General features: G+C 37.1%; 2 protein-coding genes across 2 annotated transcripts; both read left to right on the top strand.

Annotated features, from left to right (window-relative positions):
* Positions 1 to 244: 244 nt before the first annotated feature.
* LOC113666815 (pancreatic secretory granule membrane major glycoprotein GP2-like) lies at positions 245 to 13,454 on the top strand. Its single transcript, XM_089211488.1, has 3 exons — positions 245 to 443; positions 11,649 to 11,766; positions 12,495 to 13,454. Exons 1-3 carry the CDS (start codon positions 381 to 383, stop codon positions 12,854 to 12,856), a joined length of 543 nt encoding a protein of 180 aa, XP_089067614.1. The 5' UTR covers positions 245 to 380; the 3' UTR covers positions 12,857 to 13,454.
* Positions 689 to 7,635, top strand: LOC113666823 (uncharacterized). Its single transcript, XM_089211444.1, has 3 exons — positions 689 to 2,133; positions 4,887 to 5,004; positions 6,776 to 7,635. Exons 1-3 carry the CDS (start codon positions 1,819 to 1,821, stop codon positions 7,138 to 7,140), a joined length of 798 nt encoding a protein of 265 aa, XP_089067570.1. The 5' UTR covers positions 689 to 1,818; the 3' UTR covers positions 7,141 to 7,635.
* Positions 13,455 to 15,425: the final 1,971 nt, after the last annotated feature.

The raw sequence follows: 15,425 nt of genomic DNA, 5'->3' as shown, positions 1-15,425 counted from the left end.
GCCCCAGTTGTTCAAAGCTGGGTTAAGGTACCCTAGGGTTAGTGTGAAATTTTATTTCAGGTCTGAAAACTTTGAGAGAAAATTCAGTTCAAATATTTTTGCTTGCAATTTGATCATTGGATGTTCTAAAAAGAATAGTGAAAATTTTCCCGAAAAGACTTTTGATCAAAGAAATAAAGAAAGCTGGATTAAAATTTAACCCTGGGTTAGGGCTAATCGGCCTTTGAACAACTGGGCCCAGTGCTCTAGAAAAGAGACATGTTGTCGAGCCCATCGATTGCAGCTTTGCATGTCTACGAAATGCGTTCTGTGTCTCATTAAATGTTGCTGCCGTTGCTGATGGAAAAGGGAAGTATTGGTGCGAACTTCTGTCGTCCAACATGCACAGCGATGCTGCAAAACTAGCGGCAAATTATCAATCACACCACTACATCCTTTCGCAGGTAATTTGAGAAATGATTAGATCTTTGAATTTCCCTTTTCTCTTCCACTGAGACTAAAATAATAAAGAAACCAGAGGTCTTTTGTTGTTAATGTCGTGGGTTGTTTCACGATTAAATTTCCAATATAGGTATTTCAAAATATTTCGGGTTCAACTTTGTAGCTTATAGGTTTATTTGTTATGCGATAAGATGTCCTTTTTAAGTAATTTATGTATGCATTTACTGCATTTAGAGAGAAAGAAAAGTGCTCTGAAAATACTTGCTGTAAAAGCCCGGTTTAATAATTTGGCCTGGCCACGTGTTGGGAGCAATTACGATCTGAAATTGTCTACATTTACAGATCTGCTCTTTTTCAGCTGAAACAGGACTAAGCTGGATAATGTTAGAAGAAGAGGGAATGAAAGCTGCTTTTTTTTAATTTCAATGTTGCTGTTGTAAAGAAAGAGGGGTTTGAGTAAAATTAAAGATACAGTTTAGCCAAGACTTAAAGATGTGTTGGTCTGAAATAAGAGTCTGACTCTTGTTACAATTTGTGAGATTGACTGACTTGTGCCCAGCCTGCAAACGCAAGACAAAAGCTTGCATGGTCACCGCGCTATCAACATAAAGTGCAACAACCTTTGTTTTCATCTTGAATTTTTGCCGGCTTTTGTTAACAGTAATTACCTTTGACCTTTATAGGCTCCTGCTTGTGCTGACTTTGATTAGAGTTACCCTTATCACGGAGGGGAGCATTTCATTACAAATGTATAACCATTTATCCATTCACCGAGCGGAAAAGCGATCAAAATATTGAACAATAGAGTTCCAGAAATCCTGTTGATATCATTCATTTTTATGAGTAATCTTGCTGAATAAGTCGAAAAGACATCTGGTACCTGAAAGGATTTGTGGGAAAATAACTTCTGATAATCACTAGGTCTACCTATTAGTCTCTAAAGAAACTGCTTCGGAAGGCGATAGAAATAGTTGATTGGTTATCAACTACGATTAGATAAAAGTAGTTACGAGAATCTCATACTAATCAAATAAAGGTTTGGAGGCATCTTTGTCTTTGTTTTTTGATGCCTCTTTGACAGTCACGAAAACGATCACCTAATCTGCTCCTTCCAGCCTGTCCGATATAAAGCTCTGTCAGTGAGTGCTAGTTATGAAGTAGATTACATTAAAAATGGTTGGATTTTTTTATAAGTAGCGTTTAGGAGCTGAAATTGAAAGTTAGAAGGGACAGGTGTTGTATCGTGTTTTAATTTCTATTGATTAATTTCTCATCTATTGTCAAAACTGCAGGATTTCTTACAGATATCTTATCATTTGAGGATTATCAGTCATCTATCTGGCGCTAAAATTTGTCTGGTAGAAGTTCACAAAGGAGATGAAATTCTGCGCTTTAATCGCTTTAATACTTTGGCTTTTGAACCGTCATGGAGTCGTTGCTAAAAACATAATAGCTTCGTATGAGCCAATACTGTATCATTACCTTAACGCTTCTTACATAATGAGAATGTTTGTGGAGGACATCCTCGACTGTAGCCTAGCCTGCCTTGAGAACAACCTCTGCGTTTCATTCAACTTGGCGGTTAATGCTGATAGTGAAGGAAAACGCTGGTGTGATCTTTTATCGTCCCATATCTACAACAACGCTGAACAGCTCATTGCAGATCAGTATTCACATCACCTCACGTTGAAGGTACATAATTAGTAACGTCAGTGTAGCCTAACAGGACGATCTGATAGTTAGCGGAAACTGGAAGTAGAAGAAATACTGTATAAAACACTACACAATTTAAATACAGAATTTTCAAGACCAAATTCATTGAAAGGAAGGACCTTACTTCGTTTAATCTGAGGAATAAAACGCTACACAATTTGAATACAGAATTTTCAAGACCAAATTCATTGAAAGGAACGACCTTACTTCGTTTAATCTGAGGAATAGTGAGAGTAAGCTTGCAGTTCCACTACTCGACAAATAATTTTCAAGCGAAGCTTTAGTTACAGTAGTGCGGTGTTGTGGAATAGCTTTCTTCACCACTTGCGTCAAGCGTCATCATCAATAGACTTTAAAACTCTGACTAATAAACCGCCACAACTTCCAAAATCGGTGAATTACTTATTTCTTTATCACTTATGGTTTGAAAATCATGTGATTAATTTTTTAATATTATTTCGTATTTATATCCATCACTTGTTTCTACGAAATCCCTGAAGGATCCGTGGGTAAATAAAGTAGAGTCGGATCACAATTTACCTTCCAAACATACAGAGACGTAAAAGTAACGTCACTTTGTGGAATGTTAACAAAACTATCTCGCCAACTGTCTCCCACTAAAATATTAAATAAGGAAAGAAAGCCAATGGAAAGATGCGAATCTTGTGCAACTTTCTCTCTGCGAAAAAAACGTAAACTCAGATTTGATCCGTACTCATTTTTTAATGATAATTTTTGATATCATTTACCATGTTTACCAGCATATGTGGGTGGATTCAGCTAACAAGAAATATTCATAATTAGAAAGTTTATGAAAAGAAAAGCATTCACTTTCGTGATCAAAAGACACCGTGGTGTCCACCGTAATTAAAAAGAGATCTCCTGTAGGGTCAGATAAATTATGCTTGGCATAATGCTATATTCAAAGCATCGAGCATGATGTCGCTATAGCGACCAAACTTCACTTGTTACAATTCAAACACGAGATAATTTCTGTAGCCTGAGTATTTTCAACAATAAGCTTAATTTTCTCGCTTACTCTTTAACAATTTTACCCAGTAAAACATTGTGTTCTTAAACCCGGTGAACCCCCTCTTCGTAACTCTTTTACCTGTTGGTGGCAGGTATGGGAGGGGTGGGTAGGGGAGGTTGAGGGGCTCTTACGAGCTATAATTTAGAATTATGACATCACAGGCAAACAACGCTATGTGTTCGTGGTTAATAATTGTTGACATGAGACGAACAGAATCTATGATGGTTAAGAATAAAGCTCTAAAATTTGCATTTCTGAATTACATCTCGGTCTGATTATCTCATAAAAGTTAAATGAAATTACTTTTGGCCAGCTAAAAGTTATCTCGTAAAAAGACGTCCCACGAAGGCAAAAAAAAAAAAATTTATCTGATGATCGTTTCTTGGCGGTGAAGTTTCTGAGAAAGCAAATCGGAGGCAGTAGACATATTTTTCAATCATGATAAATGGAAGCAAAAACGTCAGTTTCCTGCAGATAACAAACAAAGTTTACGGGGATGGAAAACGCACGGGGTCTTCCGCAATCTTCACTCGTAAAGTTCGTTTTGGAAGGCTAAGAACACAAAACATCTTTATATTTCAACAACTAGAATTTACGAAAACAACTAACTGTCAGAAATAACTGTCAAAGAATTTTTATCATGTATCAGTATTATATTCGAGTTTAGCTAAAGGTTACGCCAGGGTTACGTAACCGCGGCAGATACGTACGTATTCTTTCATCAATAAGCGTTGCTTCATTGGCCAGTTCTTGTCACTTTGCTGATTTTAACTGAGTAGTTTTTATTCATCTGAAGTGTCAGATGAATAAGCAGCAACTAAACTACTCTCTACATCTAGTTACAAGCTCGGCTTTTATAGGTACGGTTGAGGATCTAGAACGTTCCGTAACATTACAACAGATTCTATTTATATATTGATTCATGGATGACTCAGCATGACACAGTTACTTCTAGAACATTTTTGAAGGTCACACTACATCATCTATGTTAGTTGTTTCTGGCGTCCGAGTAACTTCTTCGTTAATAGTCTCGTTGACCTGGATATCGATACGCCACAGACTTTAGTTGTTGTCGTCGTTGTTTTTTTTTTTTTGTATTTTTGGTTTTGTTTTGTTTTGTTTTTTTATGCGGTTTTTTGCTTATATTTTATATTAAGATATCAAAACAGAGATTATGTTCGCAGACATAAATCTGTTTCGAGCCCGACTCAGTCATTTAGCCCAGCCTGCTGGGCGTTGGTTAAAATGAGCTCTGAAAAGGGCCTTAAACTTTTTCATTCCAAAGAAAATAAACTATTTTCACTATTACAGTTACTTTGGACGACACTGAGAAAATGAGAATGACGAAAAAGTACAACAAAGAGACTACCAAAGTAGTCTGAACAATCACGCAAGCGTGCGAGTAAGCTAAAATGCACTTTAGCCCGCAAAGTGCATCACAATGTCCAATGTTTTCATCAATGCCCAATACTTTCAGTTGCTTTGAATCCCACCATCATACACATTTATTTGGTTAATAAACTATCTGTGCATTAGGTATAGTTTTTGATAAAGTTTCTTAGCCAACTGTATTTAAGCTGAGGGTGCGCTTACAAAATGATCACTATTTCAAGTCCGGTAGCCTGCGTAGCTAGCAGAATTTTAGGTGCTCTGGCTTTAAAAATTGTAAACTCAATTTAACAATCTTTATTCTTTTTAGAATCCTTGTACCAGAGAAGCCTGTTCCAGCCATGGGATATGCTCACTGATTTCTTTGAGAGAAAAAATCCATAAGTGCGTCTGTTACCCGGGCTACAGTGGCACTAATTGTGAAATTGGTAAGTGGCTTTTGAATTTTTTCGTCACATATTTACCGAAACGAATATTCTTTGCTATGTTACTTATAACTACAACGATCTTTATGACAGGTGTGACATTTTTCGGATTGGTCATACTTTCTAAACACTGCAGTCAAACGTACGTAGGGCATGGGTGAGGGGATTTAAGGTCCACCTTAGGAAATTGATAACGGGTATCCTATTGAGCTTTATTAAGGAATTTATACACTTCTGAAACACCGGGACTCACTGGCTTGTGTGCTTGTTTGTCGCTTGGTTCTGAAAGTCTGAAAGCACAATACCTAGGCGTCACCTAATCGTTACAATGTTGCCACATGCGCAGACGTTTCACTGCTTTTTTTTTCTGTGGTGGCCAACTAACATCCTATGGTTTTAAAAGGGCGGTAAATCCCCCCCTCTCCCCCCCGTCTTTCTTCCATAAACAAAAGACTGAAATCGCCGCATTCGCCACAACGTAGCAAAGAAAAAACGGACGATAGCACCTCCATATCACAGAACCTGAACCCTGTAATGGATGGACTGGTTTCCTCTTTATCTACCTTGATCAGCTTAGGCTTGGGTTTGTCTTCTTGGGAAGTTGATTGAAGCTTTCGATACGAAGCCGAAGATTCCTTCGCTTCGCTCTGATCATGTGAAATGCCGTCTGTGGATTCACGTATCCCACTCGAAGCGCTTTCGACAACAATCGACTCTTCTTCGTTAATTCTTGGACTATTTGAAAAGCGATTTCCATAAAATTTGCGCTTCTTGCGTCTCTGAGACGAAAATTTCGGCATTTTGATGATTGAAGCTCTCTCACTTGCGAAAATTCACAACTGTATGATTGATAATAACGGCTGTTCACCGAAACATATCAAAACGAGGCTGAAAGTCATTGTTGGGCCCCAGTCTCCCAATAGCTTACTCAAGACGCAATCAGCTTGCTTTGATCTGGGAGGAAATCGCACTTTTAGGACCTAAAAGGACGCATTTAAAAATGCGTTTCCATGGCAACGGAACAACAGTGCCTTAGAAATTGCATTTTATTACTATTTCCTGACAAAATTATTCACAAAAAGACATTTGGGGCTATTAAACAAAAGCCTTTAGAAGTGAAATCGAATGGAAAAAAAATGGACTCATTTTCAACAAAAATTGCATTTTTTTTTGTATCGTACCACCTCAGCAGCAATAATAAAATATCAAGTCAAAAACTGCAAAAATACAGTTGTCTCCATGTGTCAATTTAGGTGATATAGATAACTTTTTGTAAAAAAACATATGAAAAAATGTTGATTTTTTGAGGGTTGTACCACCTTAATTGAAAACTCTAGTGGCTTTAACACCGTTACAAAGAGGGGAGGGGGGGGGGGGAGAGAGAAGAATAAATAAAAAATCTCTTTTAGGGTTTTCGCCACGTCTTTATAAACTTACAAAAGTAATCCAAACATAAATTTTAAAAGATGGTCTTCAGTGAGTTGCATCATATGATGCATATATGATATTTGGTGCTAGTACATGAGACATGAAACCAGGTTTTTTTTTAACAAAATTGCAATTAAGAAAACGCCAGATTAAATGAAAACGGGTGACCTAATGTATACCAATACGATGCCTTTTGGAGATTTTCATTTTATATTTTCTAAAAATGATAAAATAGAACAAAGACCCTGACAATCTTAGTAAGAACTAAATAGCTTAAAACTCTCACTCTTTACGACGTCAATCGTAGATTTTTTGATCAAGAGTAAAATGTGAATTTTTTTTTCAGACCTAGTGGGTTGCACCAATTACACTGTGCTGAGTGAACCCGATCGCCATACATCGAATGGAAGAGGAGAGAGCTCGGACGCATCTCTCGTACCTGGCTGGTACAGATTTCAGTCTGGTTCATACACTAAAATGCTGGACCACTGCGTCAGCCACCACAGATGTCACACAGACATGACAGGCTGGTTAAACGGGACTCATCCATCCCTCGAGGATGGCGTTGTTAACAGGCAGGCGTGCTTTCACGGTTATCATGATTGTTGTTACAGACGAGTTCAAATTCAAGTGAGAGGCTGTGAAGGGTTTTATGTTTACTACCTTAAACCATCACCAACAGGAAAGTTTCGCTATTGTGCAGTTGCCTAGGGAGGACCTTAAGCCACAGAACAGTAGCATGTGAGCGGCACTATTGTCTTCAAGTACAATACGCTATTAGGCTTAACTGCTTAGTAGCTATTAATATGTTTGAAGTCATAGCAAGGACAAAATTACCCTCGATATGGTAGCGGGAAGCCAAGATGGCTTAAAGGCGTTGTAAATTTTAGACGTCCCAACCTGACACAAAGAGAAGTGTTCTGTTCTCCCAATTTTCCTAGAATCAATTATCTGAGGTGTACTTTACCAATCACGTGATGTCACAAAGATTGTAACGGAAATATAAGAGGAACTGTGAATTCTTAACAGGATAGCAAGCGGCTACCATGTATGAAATAGCATCGCCTAAGGCCAGTAAAAAAGCTGTCATTTTTTTTTAACCATAAAGGCCAACTTTGTTTAGCATATGTAGCGTAGTTTTACAAATGTAATCAAAATGCAATCATCGCCGAAGCGATGTATTATTGATAATAAAAAATCCTTTTTGAGTTATTATCACTATTATTTATAAAATAATAATTTTACGTTAGCGTTTAGAATGGCATGTTGCTCGCCACAATCAGATTTTCGCATTAGGGTATGTATCTTGCACCAATCAGATTGCCGCATAAGGGTATGTATCTCGCACCAGTCATATCAGAGAATTTGGATATCTTGCACCAATCACAGCGTCTGGGGGTTTTACACAAAGAATGACATTAGCCAGGCTCATTTGATAAGTGTAATGGTTTGTGGCCTTCGCGAAGGCCTCGTCGCATTCAACGTTTTGTATCATTTTTAAGTTAGAGCTTTTTTCCCGCTCTTTTAATCACAACACACGCTAAACAACTTACATTCCATTACGTACCATGAAAACAAAGTCCAATCAGAACATACCCAATCATTGCACTACATGAACATTAGGCAATTTTTTACGTGCTTTTATGGCATTCCACCAATCAAATTCTGTTTTGCCACATTAGACTTCGCTCTATCACGAATAATTTCCTTGTAGACAACCCACATTTTATCACCTACTCTAACCGCGTTGTCCAACCCCGCTGTAAAAAATTCACATGAAGGTAAATGTTATCGATAGTGATTTTCTCTCTGTCAGAGAAACGGTAGTAAGCTTAGTCCTTTTTGCAACCATTATTTGATCTTGTCACGCAACGCGCTCTCTCTCCAACGGGAAATAAATGGCGTTGTGTGACGAGACCAAACAGCAGTTGCAAAGCGTGGCACTGATGCATTTTATTTTTACAATGGAGCAAAACAGAGACAATAGACCACAAAATACCTGTGTGAGTTCAGATAAGTTAGGTTTTTTTTCTTTTTCTTAGGTAAACTAATACGATATGATCGTTCTTTTGAAAGTTCTGCTTTTTTTCTGTTACAAAAATGAAAAAAGACATTAGGTACACAAAGTGTCCCATCTCAACCCACCCAGCCGAAAAAAGAAAGATAATAACTATCGCATGCTACGCATGCCCATATTTTAGCTTTTTGTCGACAAAAGTCAGGATAACGAGGATAGTAAAATATTTATCATTTTACCATCACGGCGCCGATTAGGGGCAAAGGTACATTTAGTCATACTTAATTTAACTAATTTTCTCTGAGAGCGTGCTAAATATTTTTACTAACCATATGCATTTACAATGGCAGCCCTTTCTTCTTTGTGATATCGTTTCTTGCCTAAAATGTTCCATGTCACAGTTTGATGTCACGCAAATTCATCAAGTTCAGAATCGCAAGGTAGAGGGTCCATAAAAAAACTTGATATTTACTTGAGAAAAATGAAAACGTTGAGTAATGAAAGATTACGAATGTCAAACTGTTTAGAAATGGGTGGGAGGTATCTTTTATTAAAAGCTTATATCCCATGGTGCTATACGTTGGAAGACTGAGGTACAATGAAATTGGTCGCTGATGTTTGCTTAGCGTTTGGGGCCTGAAATTAAAAATGAGAGAGGGCAGGTGTCGTTTCACGTATTAACTCCCGTTCCATATTATTCATCAATTATTAAACATTGTAATTAGCCTTAGAAGCTTCGCATTAACTAGTTACTCTATCAGAATACAATGTATGTATATATCAATTTAACCTTGTTGTTTGGATTCTACCCATCATCTGTCTGGCATATCCATTCGTCGGGAATATGTTAACAAACGCGATGAAATTTTCATCTCCATCGCGATAAAACTTCGCCTTTTGAATCGCCAAAATGTTTCGTTCATTCACAATTTCTCGCCATATCTTTTCGAGCATGTCGAAAAAGAGGATATCTTGGGATCGATCACAACAGTGCCAATCGTAAAATAAATTTTATTATCAAATCGTTAATGATGCATGAAGTTATTAGTTTCCAAAACTAGGGTTATCACATAGGCAATCAGATGAAAGGTTGACATCATCATTAGCCAATGGCAACTCAAAGTAAAACCACTTGAACCGAGGGAAAATGGGGGCGAACAAGTCGTGATTGGTTTAAGTTTTGCATTTGATTGGTTTAAAGGGTGGCGTGAGTTTCTGGACCAATCACACAGCGAGTAGAGCAAAACCAAAGTAATCCCGGTTTACTTATAATTCACAATAAAGAATTGGTTTACATTCATTAAATGAGCTGCTGCGGTCCTGTCTATGGCCCCCCTTCCCCTACTGGTCGTTGTTAGGGTCCCCTCCCCCCTTAAAACCTGTTTCCTTTATTCGTATTAATGAGCCACTAAGGACTATAAACCTCACGCCTCTAGATATGATCCCAGATAGAATTACCCCTCCAGAGTTTTAATTCTCGAATATGCGCAAATACATTACTACAGGATTACAAACCTTCTTACGGTGAAATACTAACTTCTAGTTAGCGAAATTATTTCAGCACATTTTGACCTTCGAGTGATAAATAATTAAAGATGTGATCCCCGCAGATGAGTTTCAAGAATTTTAAATGATTATCGATGTTCCTTACACTGTCAGTTGTTAAGTTCCGTAAGTGATGCTTTTACTACAAACTCTGAAAGTCAAACTAAAGTTTAGAATTTCTAAGGAAACAGAAATTACGTTAGAAAATTTACTCTCCGTGAGGTCAAAGCTCTGACAAGAAGACGTCCTGTCAAAATACGTCTTTATTCAATTTATTTTATTACTTTATTGTTTGATATCCATGGCCGCATATTAACATAAGAATTTAAAGCAGTCTGCAATATTTGAATTGAATAAAAATATTTGATATAGGAAGTTATGCATTTTAGCTGGATAAAAAATGAATAATGACTTAGTAGAATGCTGTATGATGAAACAAAGGCGCATTTTAAGGAAAAGCTTTCTGATGTTGAAAGGTTTTTGCTAAACTCAAGGCTTCATTCGCTGTTAGTTTTCCCCTGATGGCAATTTCTGAAATTGTTGACTTTGTATAAATTTGACAATGTCTAAAACCAGACATCTCTGTTCTTACATTTAGAAAAAAATAGGTGCTTGAGAATGAAACACGTCATCCTGAATCGCATTTTTTCTTGGAGTTAGAGTGAGCTTGTAACGTCTTGAAATTAAAAATTTAGACGATCTTTCTGGCACAGAAATTAATGCTTAGACAGTTTAAAATCACCTGAATAGGAATTACTTTTTCAGCTGCAATGTACGTAGCGTTTAACAATGCTAATAAAACTCTTTTTTATAGTATTTGATTATGATGAGCTAAATAGTTTAATCGCTGAATTTTTAATTTTTTCCTGTTTCGTTCGGCGTTTTCTTAGCGATCTAATGGAGTCACATTAACAGCAATATCTTCAAATATTCTAAGATCTTTGGAAAGGATCACTCATTGATAGTCATTTAAAGATCACGGTGCGTTTCATGAGAAAGAAGCATAACGCATTGCATATGTACATTAATTTTTGCGCTGCTTTTTCTTAGGAATCTGTTTAAAAGGCAAGTTTCAACAACAAGGATGTTAATGATTGCTTTCACCATGGTGCTTGTTTTGAATCTTCAAAGGGTAATACCAGAAGTTATCACAGCGTCATTTGAGTTAAGCCTTTTTCATTACTTGCACATCAGTGCTCTAGAAAAAAGACATGTTGTCGAGCCCATCGATTGCAGCTTTGCATGTCTGCGAAATCCGTTCTGTGTCTCATTAAATGTTGCTGCCGTTGCTGATGGAAAAGGGAAGTATTGGTGCGAACTTCTGTCGTCCAACATCCACACCGATGCTGTAAAACTAGCGGCAAATTATCGATCACACCATTACAGCCTTTCGCAGGTATTTGAGAAATGATTAGATCTTTCAAATTTCCTTACCTCTTCCACTGAGACTAAAATAAGAATGAAACCAGAGGTCTTTTGTTGTTAATGTCGTAGGTTGTTTCACGATTGAATTTCCAATATAGGTATTTCAAAATACATCGGGTTCAACTTCTTATAGCTTATAGGTTTATTTGTTATGCGGGAAGATGTACTTTTAAGTAGTTTATGTATGCATTTACTGCTGTTTTATGTTACTCATTTGTTCCATATTTTTTAGAATTCTTGTGGCGCTGAAATCTGCTCGAGTCATGGGAAGTGTAGAGCAATATCCTTCAGAGATGGACCCTTCGAGTGCGTCTGTCATCCTGGATATGTTGGAAAACATTGTGAAATTGGTAAATAGTAATTTTTTTCCAGATTAATTTGAAATTCTCAGATAGATGTTACTTCTCTTGGTGATTACTCTTAAAACTAAAGATTAATTAGTGTGTTTTACGCTACATCCGACGTAACCATACCATCTAGTTTGCTTATTGTGATATGAGATGAGTGCATGGGAACAGGAAAAATCAGGTGAAAATATAGGGTGGGCGATAGAGAAATGAGGCATCCATTAATCTAAGTTGAATTGAAATTTGGGAAACTAAAACCATTCGCAACTTTGTCACTTACGTTTATCCGTTCTTTATGCAATTTACTGGCTTTTTCCTACTGTCAACTTCACCTAGACTTTGTTATGGATGAGACGAGCTCTTCAAGAGTAACTAATGATGACACGATATTTGGAGCGTTTAGTTTTCCCTTACTTATAAAGCACTTCCATTTTAAAGGAACCATAAACAATAATCCAGAAAGAAAGAAAAACACCACAACGAAAAGGAAAAAATAGAAAGGATCATGGGTTTTTAAATATAGAGAAGCAGAAGTTGATATGGATTGCAGATCTTTAACTTGATAATGGTTGGAAAACCTGTTTCAATATGAACACATCATAACCTGGGCCGTTAAGTATTTCTGGTTCTCTATACCTCACTTCCTTTGAGGTCAGCAAATATCTTGTCTGATTAGAATCAATTTTTCAATGTACAATCGTAGGATTTTAACTTTTGTGCATGTATTTCAGCTGCACCGGAGTGCTTGAATCATAAAGTGCTAAGCGAGCCAGATCGGCACATCTCCTACGGAAGAGGTCAAAAAGAAGACAGCTCCTTGATCCCTGGCTGGTACAGATTCCAGTCCTATTTATACGAAAAGATGCTGAACTATTGCGTCGATCATCACAAATGCCACACAGACCTTACAGGCTGGTTAAAAGGCTCACATCCATCGATAGAGGATGGTATTGTCGACAGGGAAGTTTGTTTCTTTGGATACAACAATTGTTGTTACGGAAGAGTTCACATTCGTGTGAGAAAATGTAATGGGTTTTACGTGTATTTCTTAAAACCATCTCCTCCAGGAAATGTTCGTTACTGTGCAGTGTAGTGGACCCTAGTTACTCTAAAACGGCCGAAAAAATTTGTACCTCCCTTAGAGAGAGAGAGTAAAGTGCTCTGAAAATACTTGCTATAAATGCCCGGTTTAATATTTTGGCCCGGCCATATGTTGGGAGCAATGAAACAGCACTAAGCTGGATAATGTTAGAAGAATAGAGAATGAAAGCTGCTTTTTAATTTCAAGTTTGCTAATGTAAAGTTCTGTTTAGCCAGCCACTGTTTTTAAAAAATGTAGGGTTTGAGTAAAATTAAAAACACAGTGTAGCAATGACTGAAAGGTCTTGGTCTAAAATAAGAATCTGACTCTTGCTATAAATTGTAAAATTGACTGACTTGTGCCCAGACCACCTAAGCCTACAAACACAAGAACAAAGCTTGCATGGTCAGCGTGCTACCAACATAACAAGCGGCACCCTCTGTTTTCATCTTAAATTTTTGCCGGCTTTCGTTAACATTAATCTACTTTACTGACTCTAATTACAGTTACAGTTATTATGAAGGGAAGCATGCCATCACAAATTTATCACCATTTATCCATCCACCGAGAGTAATTTGCATCAAAATATTAAACAGTAGAGTTGCTGAAATCCTGTTGATATCATGAATTTTAATAATCTTGCAAGATACATAAAAAAGACATCTGGTAGCTTAAAGGATTTTTAAGGAAGTAACTTCTGATAATCACGAGGTCTATCTATTAGTTTCTAAAGAAACTGCGTCGGAAGCCAATAGAAATAGTTGATTGGTTATCAACTACGATTTGATAAATGTAGTCAGCGAATTTTTAAGAAGCTGAAGCTCAGGGCATTTTCTCTTCGTTAAGGTAACTTTCGGACCCTCAGTGTTGCCTGGCTGACGAAAAATTCACAGACATCCTTTTTTTAAAAAAATTATTACGAGAATCTCAAACTGGTTGCATAAAGATTCCCACTGTCTGTCCGATAGAAAGCTTTATCAGAAAGTAATAGTTATTATGGGAACTAAATTGAAAGTTGGAAGGGACAGGTGCTATATCGCGTGTTAATTGCCCGTGTTTAATTTGTCGTAAAAATTGTCACTATATAATGTATTACATATGTCTTGTCATTTGAAGACTATCAGGCATCTGCCTGGCGTTAAAATTTTTCTGGTAGAAGTTCACAAAGGAGATGAAATTCTGCGCTTTCATCGCTTTAATAGTTTGCCTTTCGAACCGTTATGGACTCGTTGCTAAAAATTTAAGAGCTTCGTATGAGCCACTACTGTACCATTACCTTAATGCTTCTTATATAATGAGAATGTTTGTGGAGGACATCCTCGACTGTAGCCTAGCCTGCCTTGAGAACAACCTCTGCGTTTCATTCAACTTGGCGGTTAATGTTGATAGTGAAGGAAAACGCTGGTGTGATCTTCTATCGTCCCATATCTACAACAACACTGAACAGCTCATTGTAGATCAAAATTCACATCACCTCACGTTGAAGGTACATAATTAGTAAGGTCAGTGTAGCCTACTGACAGGTCGGTCTACTGTTAGCAGAAACTGGAAGTAGGAGAAAAAATGTATAAAACGCTACACAATTTTAATCCAGAATTTTTAAGGCCAACACTCATTGAAAGGAACGAACTTACTTCATTAATCTGAGAAATAGTGAGAGTGAGCTTGTAGTTCCAGTACTCGGCAAATAATTTCCAAGCGAAGCTTAAATTACGGTAATTCGGTACTGTGGAATGGCTTTCCTCGCCACCTGCGTCGAGCGTCATCATCAACTGACTTTAAAACTCTAGCTGATAAACCGCCACAAATTCCAGTGAGTGAATCACTTATTTTTTCATCTCTTATGCTTTAGTTATAGCTATCGTACGAAAGCCTTGCAAATCATGTTATCAATTTTTTTTGTATTATTTCATTTTTAGCTCGTTAATTGTGCGCATGCGCAAGAGCGAGTTGTAGATATGATGTGGGGAATGGCACTCGCTCGCTCGATTGGTAGATTCCTTTTAACCTTTTTTCGATTTTAGGCTTTTGAGTGTATTTGATAGCTTTTGGCGAGCAATAAACAAACGAAATGGCGACCTTTGTTGCTAAGAATAGTGGTGGGGTGACAAAGAAGCCAATGATAATCTTAAAATAATTTTTTTTTTTTCGTTTTAGTTTCAACAAGCGGCGCCAGCGACTGGCAGGCATGCAAGGATTCACACTGAAATAACAGAAAAACCTTCGTTTTTCATAAAATTGCAATTTACAATCCTTGAACTTGAAAACAATCCGAAGATTCGTTGAAAATATCACTTACTGCGAAGCGCTCGGAGTTAACAGATGTTCATAAGCTTTTTCTGTTACGGCGTGAGATTGAGGACAAAATTGATCATTACGTTTCATATCGTGTGTTTTTCCTGTAAGAAACAAGAAAAGTTGCCGGCGACTAACGAAATTACAAGTTAACACGAAAATCAAATAACACCTAAACAAACAATTTTAGCCACCGATTTTCAGTGAATTTTTAAAGAACAATTTTCTTTTAAGTTTCAAGTCAATTTGAAGATTCAAAATACATATTAAGTACTAAAATGCGAAA

This window comes from Pocillopora damicornis, chromosome 1, assembly GCF_964200805.1.
Source record: "Pocillopora damicornis chromosome 1, jaPocDami1.2, whole genome shotgun sequence".
NCBI lineage: Eukaryota > Metazoa > Cnidaria > Anthozoa > Scleractinia > Pocilloporidae > Pocillopora > Pocillopora damicornis.
Note: the sequence above shows the minus strand (reverse complement) of the source record. Positions and strands in the feature narration are given on the sequence as shown.

Bases quoted from the DNA above. Each gene is read 5' to 3' on its own strand.
- LOC113666815 (XM_089211488.1), top strand. From the start codon at position 381: ATGCACAGCGATGCTGCAAAACTAGCGGCAAATTATCAATCACACCAC. The intron at 444-11,648 runs GTAATTTGAGAA...CATATTTTTTAG, and splicing joins ACCACTACATCCTTTCGCAG to AATTCTTGTGGCGCTGAAAT. The intron at 11,767-12,494 runs GTAAATAGTAAT...CATGTATTTCAG, and splicing joins TGGAAAACATTGTGAAATTG to CTGCACCGGAGTGCTTGAAT.
- LOC113666823 (XM_089211444.1), top strand. From the start codon at position 1,819: ATGAAATTCTGCGCTTTAATCGCTTTAATACTTTGGCTTTTGAACCGT. The intron at 2,134-4,886 runs GTACATAATTAG...TATTCTTTTTAG, and splicing joins CACATCACCTCACGTTGAAG to AATCCTTGTACCAGAGAAGC. The intron at 5,005-6,775 runs GTAAGTGGCTTT...TTTTTTTTTCAG, and splicing joins TGGCACTAATTGTGAAATTG to ACCTAGTGGGTTGCACCAAT.